Source organism: Nymphalis io, chromosome 5 (genome assembly GCF_905147045.1).
Source record: "Nymphalis io chromosome 5, ilAglIoxx1.1, whole genome shotgun sequence".
Classification (NCBI taxonomy): domain Eukaryota; kingdom Metazoa; phylum Arthropoda; class Insecta; order Lepidoptera; family Nymphalidae; genus Nymphalis; species Nymphalis io.
Genome location: NC_065892.1, coordinates 7,365,176 through 7,386,669, shown reverse-complemented (window position 1 = coordinate 7,386,669; position 21,494 = coordinate 7,365,176). Strand labels below are relative to the sequence as shown.

At 29.8% G+C, this 21,494-nt stretch overlaps 2 protein-coding genes across 2 annotated transcripts; both read left to right on the top strand.

Annotated features, from left to right (window-relative positions):
- LOC126768305 (endocuticle structural glycoprotein ABD-4-like) lies at window positions 1-5,092 on the top strand. Its single transcript, XM_050486320.1, has 4 exons — window positions 1-56; window positions 2,049-2,284; window positions 4,102-4,366; window positions 4,646-5,092. The coding sequence occupies exons 1-4, from the start codon at window positions 45-47 to the stop codon at window positions 4,739-4,741; spliced, it is 609 nt and encodes a 202-aa protein (XP_050342277.1). The 5' UTR covers window positions 1-44; the 3' UTR covers window positions 4,742-5,092.
- A 9,391-nt stretch (window positions 5,093-14,483) lies between these two features.
- On the top strand, window positions 14,484-21,164 carry LOC126768311 (endocuticle structural glycoprotein SgAbd-2-like). The gene is made up of 4 exons (XM_050486328.1): window positions 14,484-14,536; window positions 15,930-16,057; window positions 16,958-17,129; window positions 20,339-21,164. Exons 1-4 carry the CDS (start codon window positions 14,534-14,536, stop codon window positions 20,465-20,467), a joined length of 432 nt encoding a protein of 143 aa, XP_050342285.1. The 5' UTR covers window positions 14,484-14,533; the 3' UTR covers window positions 20,468-21,164.
- The last annotated feature ends 330 nt before the right edge of the window (window positions 21,165-21,494 follow it).

Below are 21,494 nucleotides of genomic sequence, written 5' to 3'. Positions count from 1 at the left end.
CCACGTGCCTCGCTGCTACACCAAAAAAACACACAAAAACAACAATGAAAGTACTGGTAAGTTGATAAAGTTCATTAAAATCTTCTCGCGTCGATAAGGTCGAAATGAAGCTCGACGGGTTTTAAGTTTTTGATTTGTGAATAACCTTAATATATGGGTCAGTGTGTGAGTGGATTTTTATTGAAATATCGCTATTTGAGGATTTCCGCAATCGTATGTTGCGAGATGCAGCAACTAATAGGGTCGGTAGACGAGTCGGTTGTTGAACTTTGACATAATGTTGGAATGCCTGCACCTAATTGTGGCATTCGGTCACGACATTTGTTCTCAATTCTCTCTTAAAATTAGTTTCACTTTTGATTAGCTTAGATTATTAATTTTTTGTTTATTTATTTATTTTAAAATATCTGATTGACTTTTAGATTTATTTAGTATTTAAATAATACTTAAATACTAATAAGTACTTGATAGTTATTTTGTACGAAAAAAACTAAGAATCCCTCAATTTTATAATTTTGTAATACTTACTACAACTCTTAAATGTCGAATGTTAAGCAATATTACTCAATATTAAAAAAAAAAAACAAAATCTACTGCTAATTCGTATCGCGTGTATGTCATAAGTATAATCGTAAGCATAATCATTTTCATATAAAGCTTCCGTAATTGAACGCGTTAATTATATTGAATATATCATCATAACGATGCATTACGCATTTAACTTACAAAAAAATAATGAACGGGAAACAAGTCAATGCATTTGTATAAGCGCTTCTAAGCGCTGACATTTCTTTCTCATACCACTGCACATAACCTCGTTTATGAGAATTTCTGTTATACAAACATCTGTAATTGCATAACACTTTCTAGGTCATTATTTGGCTTATGACAAGCGTAAAGTGTGCTTAGTGCTTTATTGATATTTTTCGAACTATTGACTAGTTATTTTTTTAAAACAATATTAAAATTTTTGCCCCATTCAAATTTTAATATTTTTGCGTAACTAGATTTAATTTTTGCTTGTAAACGTGAAGTATAAACATGTGATTCGTTTATAATATTTCACAGTGTGTAGTGAATTGGTTTATTCATTTTATTTATAATAAGACTAAAAAAAATATCTTTCCTACATTAATTTCGTCTCAGTTCACTTTGAATGTATATTAAACTAGAATATTCCGATACTATTTATATACTTAGTTATTAATAAAACCGTATGACCGCAATTACATGTGGTTATTTGATTACCACCATTCAAAGCATGCGGTAATATGCTCTTACCAAATCGATATCACATTATTATTCATAAATGCCTACTCTAATATTTAATATGTAAATTATTTAAATAGGATTCGCGACCTTGACATATTACTCTTCGACCCTTTCTTGGTATTTTAAGCAGTCTATGAATTTTAACGATAACCATTAATTTATTGCTACAGATGATACTCTTATTATTATTTGAATTATTTTTTTTTAATAATTCTTGACTTAATTTGATATTTTTAACGTTTTTTTATACACACATTTTTTTTAATTAAATTTCTGTTTTAGCTAAAATTACTTACTACTATAAATTATAATTTAAATGTCGTATTATACATTTTATGAAATAAAGGTTTTTTTTTATAAATACATAATAGATAGAAGAAATAAATACGCTTAACATAATCGACATAAGTTAGGTCATATTGTTCACGATTTTTCTGCTAAGTTGCGTAAGAACAAGTTGCCGATACGATGTTCAATGTTAAAACGTAACAAGAGCTTAACACATCCGAATGAAAACAATACAACAAGTGTAGATGTGTAGTGTCAATACATGTTTTACCGGGACCTGCTTTCGCCAAAGCAGCGTGGCGAATAAGCCGGTGTCGCAATTCGTTACCTATTGTATCCGCTCACAAGATAAGGTAACTTACGACATCGCGAATATGATTAAGCTCTTCTCGGTCTGACATCATCTTGACTCATTATTACAACAATACAACAATCATTACATCGATTTCACCATTTCTTTATGTAATTATAAGTTTTGTAATCTACAGATTGTGCTGTCTGCTGCGCTAGCGCTTGCCGCTGCTCTTCCTCAGAGAAAATTGTCCCTGAAGCCTGAAGATGACCAAACGACGGCTGAGCAAAATTACAATAACTATCAACCACAGACAGATTACAGACAACCTCCTCAGGACTTAAGGCCTAGAGTACAGATCGACACTACTACCGTCATTCCCATCATCAGCTTTGACAAAGTACAGGGTACCGATGGCAGCTACCAAACTTCGTAAGTATTTTTTATCATATATTAGAAGAGCTCATTGTTTTATATGAAGGAAATATATTTATTTCCATATTTGAAACTTCTAGAGAAAATTATTTTAAAATTTTTATGTGTCAATCATTTTATAGTGAGATCACTATAAAATGATTTCGAGAATAGTCGATTTCGAGATTATGAAGAAATAACGGGCTTCTTGAATAATTATTTGTATTTTCCATTATAATTATTACGCAATTCTGTGTCGGTGTACGATTTTGTCGGAAAATTCTATCGCATAGTATCTTCATTATTTAAATTAAACTAGCCAGAAAATATAATATTATTGATAATATTAATGTAACAGTAACAGCCTGTGAATGTCCCACTGCTGGGCTAAGGCCTCCTATCCTTTTTTTTTGAGGAGAAGGTTTGGAGCTTATTCCACCACGCTGCTCCAATGCGTGTTAGTGGAATACACATGTGCAGTGAAATTTGACACATGCAGGTTTCCTCACGATGTTTTCATTCAACGTTAAGCACGAGATTAATTATAAATACAAATTAAGCACATGAAAATTTAGTGGTGCGTGCCCGGGTTTGAACTCACGATCATCGGTTAAGATTCACGCGGTATAACTGGTCATCTCGGTTTTATGATGATATGATTGATAATCAAACTCCTTTCTGATAAAAAACACTAACTAACAATAAAAAAGGAAAAACTACCGATTAATTTGCTTATATTATAATGTAATTAAAATTATTTATCTTATTTGGGACGGTACGATAAACAAAGGGTGGGACTAAGGACTCATAAAAGGTCTAACAAGGCACAAATAAGATCTATAGGCTAGGAAGAAAATAGTTTGATAGGTAAAGAAATATTTAAAAAAAAGTCCGTAATCCCAGCTTTCCTAAATAATATGAGTGCGTTATATAAATCTAAATACAAAACAAAAAACTTGTTAAAATAAAAATTGTGGTCAAATCTATGTTATTTCGTAATGTATTTTACATTTAAGTTACCTCAGCATAATAATCATTAGAAATATTTAACCTCCTTTAAAAAAGTACAAAATAAAAAAAAAAGTATTCAGAAAACAAAATAAGGCATTACAGTATCATCGTTTGCAAGAATTTAGGCATTTTTATTCTCAATGTATAATAAAACAGATAATATAAATTAATTATTATATATAAAAACGATTTTTTTGCTTTTAATTAAAGTAATTTCTAAATGCTTTATAATAAGCGATATTTATAGAAAACCATTATCCTTTAATGACAATCATCCTTATAATAACAATCATTCTGATCTGATCACCTTTAATGATGCTTCACGCGATCTTTAATTTTATTTTAATTAAAAAATCAATACTATATTATAAACTATCAATCTTTGAATTAAAATATTATAATTAGAACATGCGACATTTAGTAAACAACCAAACATTAAGTTTCTGGTTTTATTATAATGACTAAGATAATAATAAATAATTTTAAATATTTTGTATTTATGGCTTTATTATGTACAACATTTAATCAACTAAAATAACAAAAAAAAAAGAATATAGTGAAGAAGTTAGTTTACTGTTAATAATATTCCTTTCACTTTGAGTCTAATTGAATGTCAATAAACCAGAAATGAATGTGTCTATATTTCCTCACTTAAGTTTTCACAAAACATAACACTTACAGTTATTTTTAATTTAACTACTACTATTTTATTTTCATAATAAGAATCTTTTTTTATTATATAACCTTCGAGAAAAATAAAACTGTAAATAAGAGAAAGCCGTTAATAAATATTCGTAATAATTTGAAAATTTTTCGATTTCTAGGTATGAAACCGGCAATAACATCCATGCTCAAGAAAATGGTTACGTGAGGAATGTGAAAAACAGCGAAAACGAAGATATTCCAACTCTCGTACAAGAAGGCTCCTACAGCTACACTGCCCCCGACGGTCAAGTCATCACCGTCGAATACACCGCTGATGAGTTTGGTTTCAGAGTCAAGGGAGACCATATCCCAACCCCACCTCCCCTATCCCCTGAAATTCAAAAGAGTCTTGACCTCATCTACGCTGGAATCAAGGCTAATGCGGTAATTAAATGAAATACATTAGATTAATATAACACAACGAAAGTTCCACAGAATTTACTGGCGAGGTAACAATCAATTTTACATAGAAAGTATATAAAGGTAATACTTATTTTATTACCTTTATATACTTTCTATTTGGATGAATAAAAATTTCAATATTTCCCGAGATATGATAGTTCGGAAGATTTGGCAAAATAGTAAATATCTATATCAATTTTTTTGGTATATGTATAAAATATTCGCATAAACGTATTTTTAATATATTTTTATAAATTTCAGGAACGTACTGCTCTGGAAGCCAATAACCCTGAGGCAGCTAAACTAAACGAAGCGAGAGCATCTCAGAACTACAAAGGTCAATACTACCAACAGTAAACTTAGCAGTGAAAACTCTCTGTGAATTGAGTGACTATAACCATTCCATAAAGCAGTAATAATAGTGTCACGTTATCAATTGTGATTAGTAATAATGCTCTGTGAGCATGCCGAAAGTCATTCGTTATAGTTAATAAATACGGAACTGAAAAGTGCATATTAAAAAAAAAGGGCCAGAATGCAAAACCTGTGTATAAAGAGTGTAAATTTTACAAAACTAGTTCTAATTTGATATCAAGTAGACTGTCTTTAATAATGCCATTTGACATTTATAATGTTAACTTAATTTTTAGGATTTTAGAATATAGTCTCAAAAATTGTCAATCTGTCTTAATTATACTCGTAAATATAAAGAAAAACATTCAAACAATTCTCGTTTAAGTTAATCTATATTTGGTATAATAATACTGAGCTCATTATATTGAACATTTCATGCTGAATTAATACTCAATTTTATTTTAGACTTATGGACTTGTTTTGTTACACTATGATAACAATGAGCAAAAGTCAATAATTCAATTGTTCCAGTATTCACATTATACTTTTGTACATATCTTTATAGAACTTATCATTAACTTGATATAATAAACTGTTAAAATATTAATACTATTTACTCATTTAGATCACCTATCATTATATATACACTAGCAAATATTTGAGTCACATGACAAATTTGATTTTTTTTATAAATCAAAATTATTCCTAATTATTGTTTAAATCATGAATTTAAATCTGTCGAATTGTGACAAAGATACTAGCAGTATATCCGCGTATATAATATAAAGACAATTAGATTCTCTAAAAGAGCATTATGTCTATATATATTTTTTATATTTTTTAGAGGCAATAATATGAGTATTACTTGTATATTATACCTACTCTGAAGCAGAAGAGCCAGATTCCGTAACCGTAACAGCCTGTGAATATCCCACTGCTGGGCTAAGGCCTCCTCTCCCTTTTAAGAAGAAGGTTTGGTGCTTTTTCCCCCACGCTGTTCCAATGATCATATATATATATATATATATATATATATATATATATATATATATATATATATATATATATATTTAGATATATATATATATAAATATAATCATATATATATATATATATATATATATATATATATATATATATATATATATGATTCGGCGTCTTTTATTGTATATATGTGTATTATCCATCCATCTCCTTAATATAGCCTAATGTTAAATTGATAATAATTTGTCCGTTTGGATATTGTCTTATGTTAACCAATATTTTATGTGATGTAGAAAAGTATTTTTACTCTTCCCACAGTGAAAGGGAACTAATAGATAAGTACTAGACGACTGCATGCTGTACTACCGTCATGTGTAGTACTGTGTCACCTAGATCCGACCTATATATAGCCTATTCCAACCACAAGAGGAATAAACCCAAATAGACAACTTTAATACCGATATCATTGGTCATCGATATCAATTGACGCGATATCATTGGTCGAGATCTGGAGTAATCTATGATATTCACTATGGATTCGCGAAAAAATGGCGTTTTCAATGTCGGCGAAGTTGTAATCGGAACTTCGAAGTTAAGTTAATGTGGTTATAACTAGTTAAGTGAAATATTGTTGTATTATAAATAAAGGTAAATTAATCAAGAACTATTTGTGGTACGTAATACAGCAGAACAATTACAAAATCGCATGAAATTTGTAAATCTACTACTAATACGAATCATAGCCCTTGCGAAGTTGCAATATAACGATAGCTTTAGATTTTCTAAAAATATTTTTAAACAGTTTTAAATCGAAGATGTACAATACAAATTGCCATAAATCCCAAAAGAATAATATTAAAATAATTTTGTACATGAATTTTGAATTTGAATTCAACAAATAACAATTGGCAACTAACCTATGAGCTTACCGACGTTCCGATAGTAGTTTTGTTGCAATAGTAATTACAATCCGTTAGGAAATCTAAAAGCGCCTACTGAATATTCAATTTTATATTCAATCAGTTGCATCAATTTGTTCATGTTAAAATTGGCCGTATTCTACTCACGACTTAACCGAGTCATCAAATTTACTTCAATTCGGTACAAAAAGCTTTACAATGAAATATATGTTATGTGTAATAGTAATTAAGCGGGATAAGTTATTGCATCAATAACATTAAAAAGAAAAGAGAAATCTTTAATATTTATCTTATCTATCTATCTCTCTAGAAAAAAGAAATATTATATGTCATTTCTTCTTTATTTAGCTTATGAATTTAATTTGTAGTAGCAAATCTTCCTAAGTCTACGCTATATAATTTTCTCAATAGAAAGTTGACGTGTGAAAAATCTAAATGCTATTAGATTTTTAAGAAACCCGTCTTGTTAGGTAACCCACATCAACAAATCAATCAATCCTTAATAAAAATCCTTAGTATGTTGTGGGCCGATTTTGAAGAGAGAACCGGCGTAACCACAGGCACAAGAGATATAGTTAGCATCTTAGTACCCAAGATTGTAAAGGATGTATAGATTTCTTACAGTATCTAAATTGTTGTGCGCCTGACAAAAAAGTATTTTTAAGTTTTCAGTTTGCAACAAAATTTTGGCATTGCATTGCAAATGCATTTTTTTTTATTAGGTAATTATATAAATGGACAATCCGATTTTACTGCATTTATTTATTCGGTTGATGTTTATATCTGTCGTTACATTTTTTTCTGTGTCATTGCGCCTTATAGACAAATAGATTAATATTATACTACACTAAAATATTTGGTCATCTGTAAAAAAAAATTAAAATTGACATCATTGTATTATTGTAAACAAATTCGTTGCATAATCGAATATAGAATTCCTATTGACTCTTCTATTTGTAATGCTAATAATATATATAAGTCACAGATAATAAATTTAAGCGGGTATACGACGTCGACGTCGCGAAATATATAATATTAGCATTAGCATTGGAGTGCTATCTTCTTTCAAGTAAAACAAATTCTTCCATTTTTTATTGGTATATAATTCAAAATATGAATACATTTGAAATTGCAGACAAATTACTTTTAGGTATCCACAGTTCAATTCTGAAATTTATTTATAACAACGTAAAATATTTTGTAACAACTTGAAATATTTTTCTTCTTATAACGCAGGATAATATATGGAAGCCTAAGGTCTGATTTGGCTAGGTTTCATAGTTTCTACCAGCAAGCAAAATTTTCGGAAGAATAAAATAAGAACTGACAGCTTTAGAACTTGCGAAGGCTGAGATGAGAACTGAGTTATAGGAAGAAATGATATTTAAGTTGTTATAAGATATTTTATAACAAACCCATTAGATCTCACTTCTTTTGTCGTTGAAGTCAACAACCAAGGTAATTACTATTAATACAATACTGTGTATGTTATTATTATTATGAAATAGTTTTACAGCTTGTAGGTTAGTGTGTAAAGATTTTATTAAATATACATATTTAATGAAATATTAAAACTTATATAAAATAAATTAAAGAAAAATAACTAATTAAAAAAAATACTTATAAATTGTAACTTACTGTCGCTTAGTAAGGTTTTGTGCAAGCCGGTCTGGGTATGTACCACTGAGTTCAGGCGCCAAACCAACGGCTGTATGACCTTTCCGAGGCACGGGAGAGTCCACACTTCCAACTTCCAGACTCCGGGTTGCTATTGAGAATTTTCGACAGAAAAACCCACTAACTTTTTACTGGCCCGACCTGGGATTTGAACTCAGGACCTCCGGGTCTGCGGCCTTTCATCTAGCCACCAACGAGGCAGTCCGATATTCTACCTCTAAATAGCAATAGGTACTTAATATTGTTATGTTCTGATTTTAAATGTGAGTGAACCAGTATAGGCACAAGTAACATAACATTTTCATTCTCAAGGTTGGTGGTGATGTAAGGGATAGTTAATATTCCTTACAACGCCAATGATTGTTGGTGGTGACCACAACATCGGGTATCCCATTTACCCGTTTGCCTACCTATAAGATAGAAAAAAAAACTAACAAACAAAATATAATATTATCATTATAGCAATAAGAAGACGAGATACTATAATTATGATACGTTAAATACTTACGTTAAATAATTTGCTTTTAAAGTCACCATGTTTAGCAGTGCTTTTAGAAGGCTTTTATTTTTAGGAAAATGCTTGGAGCTTGTTCTACCATGCTGCTCCAATGCGGATTGTTGGATCCATGCGTAAAATATCTTTATCAGAAACAGTACAGGTCTTACGTTATTTCCCTTCACCGCTAAGCATGAAATTAATTATAAACACCAATTAAGTATGTGACAATTCAGTGGTGCTTGCCTGGGCTTGAACTCTTATACCGTAACAGCCTGAGAATGTCCCACTGCTGGGCTAAAGGCCTCCTCTCCTCTTTTTGAGGAGAAGGTTTGGAGCTTATTCCACCACGGTGCTCCAATGCGGGTTGGTGGAATACACATGTGGCAGAATTTCAGTGAAATTAGACACATGCAGGTTTCCTCACGATGTTTTCCTTCACCGTAAAGCACGAGATGAATTACAAATTAAGCACATGAAAATTCAGTGGTGCTTGCCCGGGCTTGAACCCACGATCATCGGTTAAGATTGACGCGTTCTTACCACTGGGCCATCTCGGCTCGCTACTGAACTCATATAATAAATAAAAATATCCGCAATCATCATCGGTTAAGATTCACGTCTTCTAGCCGCTGGGTCATCTCGGCTTATAAAATTATTATATTAATTATTCAAGCATATCATTAGTAGGCTGTTATTAGTTATACCAATAAATTGTTGAGAAGGTCAATACTAATATCAATGGTTCTCTATAAAAACGTAAGTAATAGACTAAATAATATTGATAATTGCTAATAATGATTTAAATTGGAAAAACCAATTAATCCAGTCTGTATAGTTGGAAAATATTTAATATAATCTTACCAATATATAGCATAAAACAAATGAAGGAAAATAACGTATATAGTAAGCTTTTAAATACTTTTGTTCATTTGCTGCACAAAAAAATAACAATAGCTTGGGGTAGAATGTCTTGTACAAATAGTGTTACTACCTTATCCTATTACGAAATGATTTGCATTTACTTTCATCGTAACAAACAGTTTGCATAAACGTTATATCATATAAGATTTGTTTGTATCGATATAATTTTGTGATTTTATTTAAGTCAAATTAATAATTAAGGTAAGTATTGAATTTACTGACAACCATTAATATTGTTTTATTTTATATATTAACAGTATAATGCAAAGCTACACTCATAATCATCAGCCCTGTCATAATATATAACTATCTGGATAAAAGCTAAATTGTAAATTATTAAGATTAAATTTTACGGAAGTAGAAGATTAAAATTCCATGCAATGGCGGCCTTATCACTAATATTGATCTTTAACAGGCATCCTCGGGTGTAGTGCGACATGAAATAAGATATTTATCTTTAATTGTAGTGCAAACATATGTATCACTTAATAATAATATTAAATTGCATAATATAAACATAAAAATATCAATAACATTTTTAAAAACGAGCTTTTATATAAATGTATACACAAAATTTTATGTCTATACTGTTGACCGTTGAGCAGTACCTTCGTGCTTACCATAACAATGTGTTGTCATTGAAAACACCAATCAAATCAAATCCGCAGGTTAAGAGGTAAGTGGTTCTAATTCAGCTTCAATGATTTGACCTAAACAAACTGACTGATATAGCAAGATTAATAAAAGCTTGTAAAAATAGCCTTGGCAGTCATGCAACATGCATACTATATATATATTACAACTAACTTTAAACAATAATTGAATATAATAAAATTAAAAGTCGCGTGCTAAGTTAGTACAGTAGTTATACATTATATTAATTTATACGTTATTTAATGCAATAATTCAGATAATGTAAATTTATTCTCGTTACATTGATTGTATGTATTTTATAAGTGTCATCAAATACCACACGCAAAACAGGATTTGCAGATCATTTATGGGCGATTTGTATATGTATTACTAAAGATATACTTGGCCTTTATGGACAAGTCAAGTCTTGCACAATGGTGAAATAAACCATAATGAATGGTTCCTATCTAATAAAACATTTGATTAGATTGCCATTATATGTCAGATTCACTTGTTAACACTATCGCTGCTTTGCAATATTATTTGGCAATCTAATAAGAACGTACAATAATTCTTAGAAAAAGCCGAGATTGTCCAGTAGTTAGAACACATAAATCTTTTAAGATTAGGAATATATGCTTAATTTGTGTTTAAAATTCATCTCATACTCAGCGGTGAAGGAATGCATCTTGAGAAAACCTGCAAATGTCGGATAAAATTATACCAAAATTGTATCCACGAGCGCTGTGGTTGTAAGCTCCAAGCCAGTTACTAAAGAGGAACAGACAGTTTTACTTTTTAAAGACTAAATATTATTTTCGTTAAAAATATTATTATTATTATGGTAACGGCCTGTGAATGTCCTACTGCTGGGCTAAGGCCTTCTCTCCCTTTTTGAGAGGACCTCCTCCTTCTTATTATTATATTTAAAATAAATCGCAGAAATTGGAACGGATTTAAAAAATTTAAAAAGAGTAGCTGAAACTATATAATTATTGCAATGTTTATGGAGAAAGATCTTAACTGTGTATAATATACCCTACATTGTTTATGCTATTTATACTCTGTCTTTGTACATCAATATTTTATTGTTAAGAATTTCACTATACATTTGAATATATTTTTCATAACCTTTATATAATTTATATAAATAAAATATTTTAAAAACAATTAAGAGTCGATTGTCGTATTGACTTACACTTACGCTTATTACTCATCAATTTGTAAAAATAATTCTATAATTGGTAAAATAAGTTGAAATTGTACAATTACTTACAGTACTTGTTTCTATGTACCTTGATAATACAAGTTTTAATTTCTGAGATAAAAATATTTATCTAAGATCCGTACATCGTATAACATCTAAGCCTTGACATTATACAGTATGTTCCCATACTACATTTTCCTATGTTATATTTATTAATTCCTTGAAACAACTTAATGTGTTGAGATGTTAGTAATATCGCAGTTATTATGTTTTTATTTATTTGTTTAATTTGAATTAATTATTTAAAAAATTTAAAAAGTACTAACCTTACTAATAAACGTTATGTAGGCAAATAGTATAGTTACTCATTGATTTCTTTTTTTTGTTAGGAGTAATTCGACATTTGATATACACTAATCCCTATACAGCCACAATTTAGTGTTTTTTAAAATATTATGCTTTGAATAAATAGCTCTTTTGTCAGATATTAAAATCAATTTTTAGTGTAATGTTATTTTGACTATTAAATAAAACATTGATTTATTTAGAAGTGTTTCGTTGCTCTTTCTATAGTAAAAACGACCGTATTTTATTTAGTTAATAAAATAAAATTTATTTTATATTTTACAATAGTCTGAGAATAGTTATAAAGTCATTCCTCATTTAATATTTGCACGTTACACTTTCAAATGATAAAACTTAATATTGCTAGTTATGTATATGTTTGACTAATATTGTTAATGGCAACAATGAATTTATCGAATCAGACCTTAACACTATATTTTTTTTTATATTAAAATAATTAAAAAGTGTTGGCCAGACAATTGTAGTGTACGTGTGTATCAAGTTCAAGATTGTTATACATACTTTATTTCCATTTAATATTTACTATCAATAAACTTTAAGAAATAAACAACCGTCGTCAGCCACTAGTATTATTATGAATTTAATTAATATTAATACTAAGAGTATATAGTTAACTTGCAACATACGATATCGATAATGTAAGATGAACAATTCATAAGAATTAAGCGGAAAGTAGCATTGCTATTTTTTACTATAAAATAAAAATCATGTATAATTGTTACTAGTATAAAGTTCCTTCACATCAAACTAAAAAATAAATAAATGGAAATTGTACAATAAAAATAAATTTGTCTTTATCTAATCAGAATAAATTTAGTTTTAGCGTCAACGCGGCTGCTTTTATCTCCATTTTCAGGACTGATGTTTTAAAAAACTTCATCTGTTACTCTGAGACACAAGATCTGAGAAGTCTGGTCAGGAATAACATTCAGTGAGCTAAGATTATTTATTGTTTCTTTTTTTATCATCTGCGATATTTTGAGCGTAAGAATCTATTTAATTATGCTACAAAAATATTCCATGGCTAATCTTAACTTTGTTCATAATTATAGTAACTTAATTCAACGTAGAGCAGTTCGAATTCTCGACGATCATGCTCTTAACGATTGGCTTGTTCCGTAGAGATGTCGGGTTACTCTGCATCCTCTTTCGTATATATCACCAGAGTGTTAGTGTGTTCTAAGGAATTGTTTGGATTAGTCCGGGCCGCTGAATTTCACCACCGGACATCGGGTCAGAATTCTAAATTCCACCCTCACCACCTCGATATCTGGAAATCCACAACAGCGTGATTTTTAAGGCATTTCCTGCCTCGCACAACTACTCTGTGGAACCTACTTTCGCCGGCGACTTTTCCGAACCGATATGACATACAAACCTTCGAGAAAAGAGCGTACTCATTCCTTAAAGGCCGGCAACGCACATGCAAGCCCTCGGTTGTTGCAGATGTTTATGGGCGGTGGTAGTCCCTTTCCATCAGGTAAGCCTCTGCTCGTTTGCGTCAACATAAAAAAATTGATGTGATAATTATGATGTTGCTTAAGAAATAATCATTTATAAGGAGTTTTTGTATGATTATTGACTATAAGTTGTTTGTGAAATACAGGTCTAATGTTAATATAACTAATAAATAACCTTAGCTCTTCTATTAAATGTCCAGGTGATAATAACGTTAATCTTACCCGAAAACAATACTTTACTGAGGCCCTCCAATTTCCTGCGATTTCAACATTATTATTCTATTTAAAAATGGTAGGCAGACTGGCAAATAGTTCACCTCTTGGTAAGCGGTCAACACCTAGCATATACCCTTGTACCTGTAGGTAAGCAAGCTTACTCACCCTTCAAACTAAAATACAACAATACTAAGTATTGCTATTGGCTGTAGAATATATGATGTTAGTTGGTGATACCAACCCAAAAAGGTTTATTTAGATTCGTTCTTGTTTATTTTATTTTATTCTTGTTTTCTTTTAAAAAGAGGATTTAGAGAGATTTTACTTGGCTTTGTACCTTCCTTAAATAAATCTTCTTATATATTTATCATTTACACCTAACGCTGTTTCTTTTCTCTTATAAAAAATAATCCGCTTTTTTATTACATAGTCATAATAGTACCACCAATAATAATAAGAGTTCAAATTATTGAAGTACCAAGCTAAATTAACGCGAGCTTCCGTATGATAATAATAATTGTATACAGATATTTAAATATCAAAAGTTAATATTCATCAACGAATCGTTGTTTCAATTTCTACAATAACAAAGAACATCCAAAATTGGCGTTGCTAACAATAAATGTAAAATACAATTCCTATCAAGGTTTCAATAAAACTGTAATTACTTATAATGGGTATCCATTAGTAACTTATTGTTTAAAATGCATTTGCTATGTGTGTGTTCAATAAATATATTCATAAGTTAGCTAATGTGCGTTTCGTTAGATGAATCGTCGGGATGCGCTCAGGTCGCACGAAGTTCAGAGGTAAAGAAGCTGGTATATAAACCTAAGGCAGTGTCACTGTTCACATACTTGTGGTGAAGCTTAGAGAATCCAGACCTGATATCATTGTCCAGCCACGAACAACATGGTGAGACTTATTATATTGATTTTAAATATTATCAGTGCGTTAGATTTTATATTATTATTTATAAAAAAAAAAACATATATTTATATGGTAGTAGGACGAGAAAAGAAAATTAGCTACCTATAGCTATTTATTATGATGCCATTTCTGTCCTTATGCAATGCTAATTTCAGAGGCTTTACCCATCCCTTCATTTCATTTCTTCATTTTGCCAAGTATAAATTCTAAGTTCACTAGTTTATCTCCCTTGTTTTTGAAGTTAGACTAATAATAAAAATAGTAATTTATATTATTATTACTTATTCAATACAAGACTTTCGAAAACACTTAAGTGTAATAAACAAATGACTAACAGTTTTAACGAAATTTAAAAAAACCGTTTGGTTCACCAAGACAAAAGCCTTAATTTGTCTAGAAACTTGCAACTTAAAACTTTAGAAAACTTTGAAAATAACCACTCTATAATCATATTTTTTAAATGTAACAATTGATTATTTTAATTTAGGTTTTTTTAAGAGATAATATAATAATATCAACATGTAGCTTATAAAACTAATATTTTAAGCAACTAATTAAATATCAATTAATAAATATTAAAGAATTAATTGCTAAGGTTTGTAATGCATTTTGTTACCGAACGATGCATTAATTTATGCAAGATAAGTTCAAGTCACGAAATCCTTTCTTTCCTCATTCCGGTAATAACATTTGAACTATTCATGTTACGCTTTTGATGAGTTATGCATGACGTATCTCTTATTTCCCTGAAATTCATTTTTTTTAAATGATTGGTTTAATGTAACAAGGGTATAAAAACGTATTCCATAATAAGAACTGTATGAAAACTATTTTTATAATACATTTATAGTAAATTTATTATTAAATATTTATTTTTATAGAATTTGTGAGTAGTATTTAACTATTGATATTAATTATTTAAGAATTAAAAAGCAAACAAAGAAACCGAATTGCATTCTCATAAATAATTGAAGATACATTATTTACAATGAATTGAATGCCTACAATATGATGAATCGCTTAAAAAGCCTATTCATTTTGTAATATAAATTATTTCGAAATAACATTTTGCTTTAAAATAATATTAGGCGTATTATTTATAATTTTATAAAATGTTAATTATCATTTTATAAAATGAAATTAAGAGTATTAATGCCATAATTCATTTTATAGAAAGAAAATAATTTATAATTAGTATCGCTTGGGGTCGGGCTTGGCTATTTACTGTGTGAATTTCAACCAAGGAGGCTTCAATTGAACATAATACATTATAATAAAATGATCCTTCGTTTATATAAAATAGGTATAAAAATATAATTGAATTTCGATATTCCCATAGTAATGTATAGTTGCATAACAAATATTCCTTTTTTTACAGATCTCTTTTATTTTTGTAAGCTTGCTAGTTGCCAGCCTAAATGCGCAACAGCAAAGAGGAAATGATCCTATACCTATACTTCGTTTTGAATCAGACGGTCCAAATGTAGATGGATCTTATAAGTGGGCGTAAGTACTAGTAATCTAAAATTATTTTAGACTGACTTTTATTGATCTAATTCTGCAAGAATTATGATTACATGAATTCCGATTCAAGGCTCAAAACATATTTAAATATTTAAAAAGTTGGCCGTGTTGACCTATTACATGGAAAACACGATTAACAGTTGGTGCTGCACCTGATTGTCTGTCAAGCTAGATTTACATCAAATAGAAATGTGGGTGACGGTATAGAGACTACACTTACGTTTGCGTACATCGGCTAGTCTGAGAATTTCAATTAAAGTGTAAACAAAAAATGCTACCCTTGTAATAATTAACGGCGATCATAAATATAATGATATTCTAAAACATTACAAACAAACGAAATTTGAAAATAAAAGTCATCATAATCAATTTATATTAATAAATTACAATTTAAAATTTCAGCATTATAAGTAAAAATATTTTATAAGATGCGTTTTTACGCACATTGAAAACAATCATATTAATGTCTGATAAATGTTTTAGGATTCACTTGCGTTTCTATATTTCCTAACGCCAAAAGTTACGTTTAGATATCACTAGAAGATAACGCCAACTTGTCGATTCAATAAAATTGTGCAAGCTTCAAACCTATTGGTTTTTATGTACGTAGGCGTCTAAGTTACGTATTAAATTTTTAATAAGCTCTGCTTGTCTTGTCTTTGATCATGTGCTTAAGACTAAAATAAATCAAATTACTTATTAACTACAAACTTCGACACTATAAAATGAAACGATCATAAACATCCAAAGTTACAGATAAGCTTATTTTTGAATTCATTATTTAATGTGAAGTACAAGCACTCATAGTGTGGAACTATTTTTTCTCAAGAAACAATTTTATATGACAGTAGTGTTGTAATATTGAATTTGATATTTTTTTAGATTCGAAACGGGCAACGAAATAGCAGCGCAAGAGAAAGGATATGTTAAAAATTTTGGGCAAGGTGAGGGTAAGGAGATACAAGTCGCAGAGGGTAGTGTCAGCTACAAAGCACCAGATGGGTCGCCCATCGCTCTCACTTACATCGCAGATGAAAATGGTTTCCAGCCACAGGTAAGATAATATATATTGTTTACCTGCTTTGTTGATCTAGTGGATAGCTTATAAGGCTGCGAAACCCGAGGCCTCGGCTCAAGGCCCAGACTGAGCCAGTAATAAGTATTGGGGTTTTTATCTAGTGATTCTCAGTAGCAGCCTGAGTCAGGATATTGAGAATGCCCTAACGTACCTCAGAAAGCTCGTTAGTCCTTTGGCGCTGCGCCTAAGTTCTGCACTATAATAAGTCCTACCGTAGTTAGCTAGTCTCCCTCGCAAATGACCCTGGTTCCAGAAATCGGTCTGAAAGATATCATCATCAATATATATTTTTTTTGCTTTCTTCTGATTATCATTACAAAAGCGCACTGTATAACTTGAAAATCAATAAATTTTATGACATAAAATAATCTTCATGAATATTATGAAATACCCAAAAAAACTTGGAACAGACACAAGTAGTATGTGTGGGAAAAGGTATACTATATAAAGATAGTTTTTGCACAATAATTTGCAAACACGCTCTTAAACAATGCCTTTTAAATAATCTATTTCAAAAATATAGAGAGACGAGTGTGACGAAAGCTGTGAATTGTGTACGTATTGTACCTACATGTTGTATTATCTGCTAAACTGTCATTCGAATCAAGCTAACAATATCGAATTTTATTAGCTGTAACATATATCCAAGTGGTAGTTTTTATTATATTCCAACTTTAAAAAATATTCATTCATTAAGCAAATGAATCATAATTTTATATGTATATTACCTTTTAACCTGATTTACTTCACGTAAATATTTTATATTATTTACTATTAAAATAACCCAGACACATAAACTTGATGATAGTGCGATGATATTTTTAAAAACCCATTTCGTAGTCAGAACGAGTATACTAGATGTTATCTAAAGATGACTGTTGCAGATCTTCAAGAGCTTACCATTTTTGTTTGCGGTTATGTCGCTTCCGTCTGAACATTTTGCAGAATTAATTATAATTATTCATACTTTTTATATATTTGTTTATGGTATAATCCTTAAATGCTTATTGCGTTTTATAAATAGTTCCTTTTTTAAATGCTAAAAGGACTTAATGAAAAGCCATTATGTTCTGGTAAATTCAATTAAAGACAACAAAAAGCTTTATACAGAAAACGAGATAACAATACAAATTGTTGCGTAATGATAAAATATTTCTTTATCGTTTTCTATAATGTTATTCACCTGACCCTATACTGGCAAACGAAGCCTTGACATCTTTCGTTCGGTAATAGGTATGTAACTGACAGATGTGTCGCGGAATCCGGCATAATAAAATAAGTGATGGTAACAGATGATAAATTTCGCTTATTGATAAGAAAAAAAAATTATACATTTACGCTAGTTAGTTTTTCATATTTTTTATTAAACCTGTCGGGTTATGAACTTTCATCTTTGTTTAAAGTATTAATGTCTGCCAATAGCACGTTACTCTAAATTCACAATGTATATGCATGTAATCAGCATTGACCTACTGATAAATAAGAAACTATAGTTTTTATTTATATGACATTTATATTAATATAAGTAAGACCACACAATATTCGTTTGGAAAGGTTCGTCATAATCTGTGTGATCTTAACAAGTACGACTACGAACAATAAACGTATACAATTGACAATAATCAGCATTTGTTTTAAAGGTTTTGATTGATTGTTACTAGTTTTTTATTTAATTAACATATTATATAGCTTGGCTGTATGACTAATATCCTTATTACGAAAATCTTTTGTGTAATATTATTTATCTTTGACCAATTGCGTAATACTTGTGAAAAATGTCTCTAAATCTAACAACGAACATAATGTACGATTGAAATAATAATTAAAAAATAACCTTTTGTTGGGAACTATAAATTCAAACTAAAATACCTAGTTGGGAGTGGTTCTAGCACATAGCACAAATTATGTCTTGAAAGCCTGAATCATCTTTATTACGTAAGGACCTATAGAAGATGTCAGTGCAGAACAGGCGCGGGTGTGAGTTGGCCAATTTATATGTGTAAATGTCGCTTCAAAATATCAAACGTCGACCCGTGACCCGTTCTTGGGAAATGGGAAATGGTCTTAATGTTAATGTGATACTGATATGAATATCTTTAATTCGTCGAAACCAACTAGGCCATTACCGATCAAACTCATTCATAGTTTACAGCGCCTACGCAACTTTATCGGGTAATATAGCAACAGTTACAAAAACTTGAATTCGAACTGATTTAAATATTTAAGTTATAAATCTCATCTGTTACATATTTAAAATGTTATTTTTATTTATTTGATATCATGATTTCAATGCACAATTTTAAACGTTTAAATAATTAACTTCGAATTACTATTCAATCAATAAAACTTTTAAGAACCGAAGACCCTATATTCGTTACATCATAAAGACAAAACCTTTGCTCAGAAAGCTAATTGAGATTCGCCTCACCATTTAACTACGATTTGTTAATTAGTACAATGAATAGAATATATTTATCTTATACAAAGATCGTGAGTTCAAATCTAGGCAAGCGCACTAAGTTTTCATGTGTTTAATTTGTTTTTATAATTCATCTATCATTAATCATTCATATAATCTCGGTGGTCAAAGAAAATGAAATATGCCGAATGAAATTCTAAAATATAGATATCCACCAAACTCAGTGGGGCAGTGTGGTGGAATTAACTATAAGCCAATTTTTGGATTTACCCAACAATGGATTTTTTACGAGTAGTTAGTTAGTTTAGTTAGTAAAGTTTAGTTTTAATTTCAAAAGTAAAATAAATACGTTTGCAAAAAAAACTTAAGACACGCTGATAATTACCTCATAAAGCTCTGGTTGCATCCTTCATCTCACGTACATGTTCCATATGCATATAAAAATGAGGCAGTTATCATGAACTCGATGGACATCTCTATTTATAGTCTTGTAACAAGTTTAGAAGCAAGAACAATTCTTTGCATAATATTACCATATACTTTACCAAAACACATACCTGTTTGTAGGACAGATATTGTCTCTTAACTGCATTATTATCATGTAATGCGTACCACAGATCCACATATGATCTTAATAATTCTGTCACACTCAGTATGTGTACTTAATACTTCAAGAATATAATTTTAAGCTATTTGGTTATGTTAACGTAGTTATATACTGTTCTATTTAAAAATCCTTTTCGAAAATACATTTTTAATTTTTCAGGGTAATCATCTTCCAACTCCACCACCGATTCCACCTGCAATACAAAGAGCTCTGGAATACATTGCAGCCAATCCTCAACAGCCAAGTCAAGGTCAACCTCCAGCATACAAGAATAGAGGAAAACGCTAAGCCTCAGAGAAAAATAATACACAACTCATAACTGCCAATTATTAATACTGTTACTTATTTTTCTATTCGTATTTGATAAATTGAAAAATCTTATGTGTAAAGTCGGGTTATACTTCAAAAATTTTAAAGGTCTTTGCATCCACGAATATTGCTATGATTCACCATTTGCGGTTGCTGCAAGACAACCAGAAAGTTCAAAATATTATTAACACAACAATATAACTACGAATCTTTTGATCTCTGCCCGCCTTTAAACATGAGGTATTTCATATGACCTATAATATATCCTTGATAGAAATCGAGATATTACACCTGCTGAATATGTACGATGAAGTGTCAATCACAACTAAAATGAACGACTTTTTCATATAAATATAGGAATTATATAGATAGAAAACTTACAACTATCCTCACCTATCATATGCATATTCATTTATCATTTTACATTTTCAATGAATTTGAAAAAACATTAATGCACTATCTAGTCTATACAAGACGCATATTATATTGTATGTCGTAATTCCATTAATATCCTACATATAATAAAATATCATTTAACACGCCCATTTACTGTGATCATCAATAACATTACAAAAGCGATTCGCAGAATTACAGTTTCATAGCTATTATTACTTGTATCTTTTAATATTATTTTTTATTAAATAAAAATATAAAATAAACACATTTTATAATAAAATTATCTATCATTTTATATTTATTACTTATGACCGTTCAAGCTTCGTACGGGATTTCATCCCGAGATATTTTTTTAATCAATGAGATATAAACATTCGGCAACCGATCTATCCCGTGCTGTGCTAATGTATCGTACTATACGCTCCGCATATTTTTTCATGCGGTTTATTAAAAAAAGGTTGCATTTTAAGGTTTTAAAAAGAAAGGTAATACGTTTGATGAAATCCCAAAAATGATGATGCCTCGTTCATAAATATTAAAAATATTATATATTTAATAGGAAAAGAATTAAAAACATCAGAATTTGTAATAATTTAAAAATATAATTTTT

Bases quoted from the DNA above. Each gene is read 5' to 3' on its own strand.
- LOC126768311 (XM_050486328.1), top strand. The intron at 16,058-16,957 runs GTAAGTACTAGT...ATATTTTTTTAG, and splicing joins GATGGATCTTATAAGTGGGC to ATTCGAAACGGGCAACGAAA. The intron at 17,130-20,338 runs GTAAGATAATAT...TTAATTTTTCAG, and splicing joins AAAATGGTTTCCAGCCACAG to GGTAATCATCTTCCAACTCC.
- LOC126768305 (XM_050486320.1), top strand. The intron at 2,285-4,101 runs GTAAGTATTTTT...TTCGATTTCTAG, and splicing joins GATGGCAGCTACCAAACTTC to GTATGAAACCGGCAATAACA. The intron at 4,367-4,645 runs GTAATTAAATGA...TATAAATTTCAG, and splicing joins CTGGAATCAAGGCTAATGCG to GAACGTACTGCTCTGGAAGC.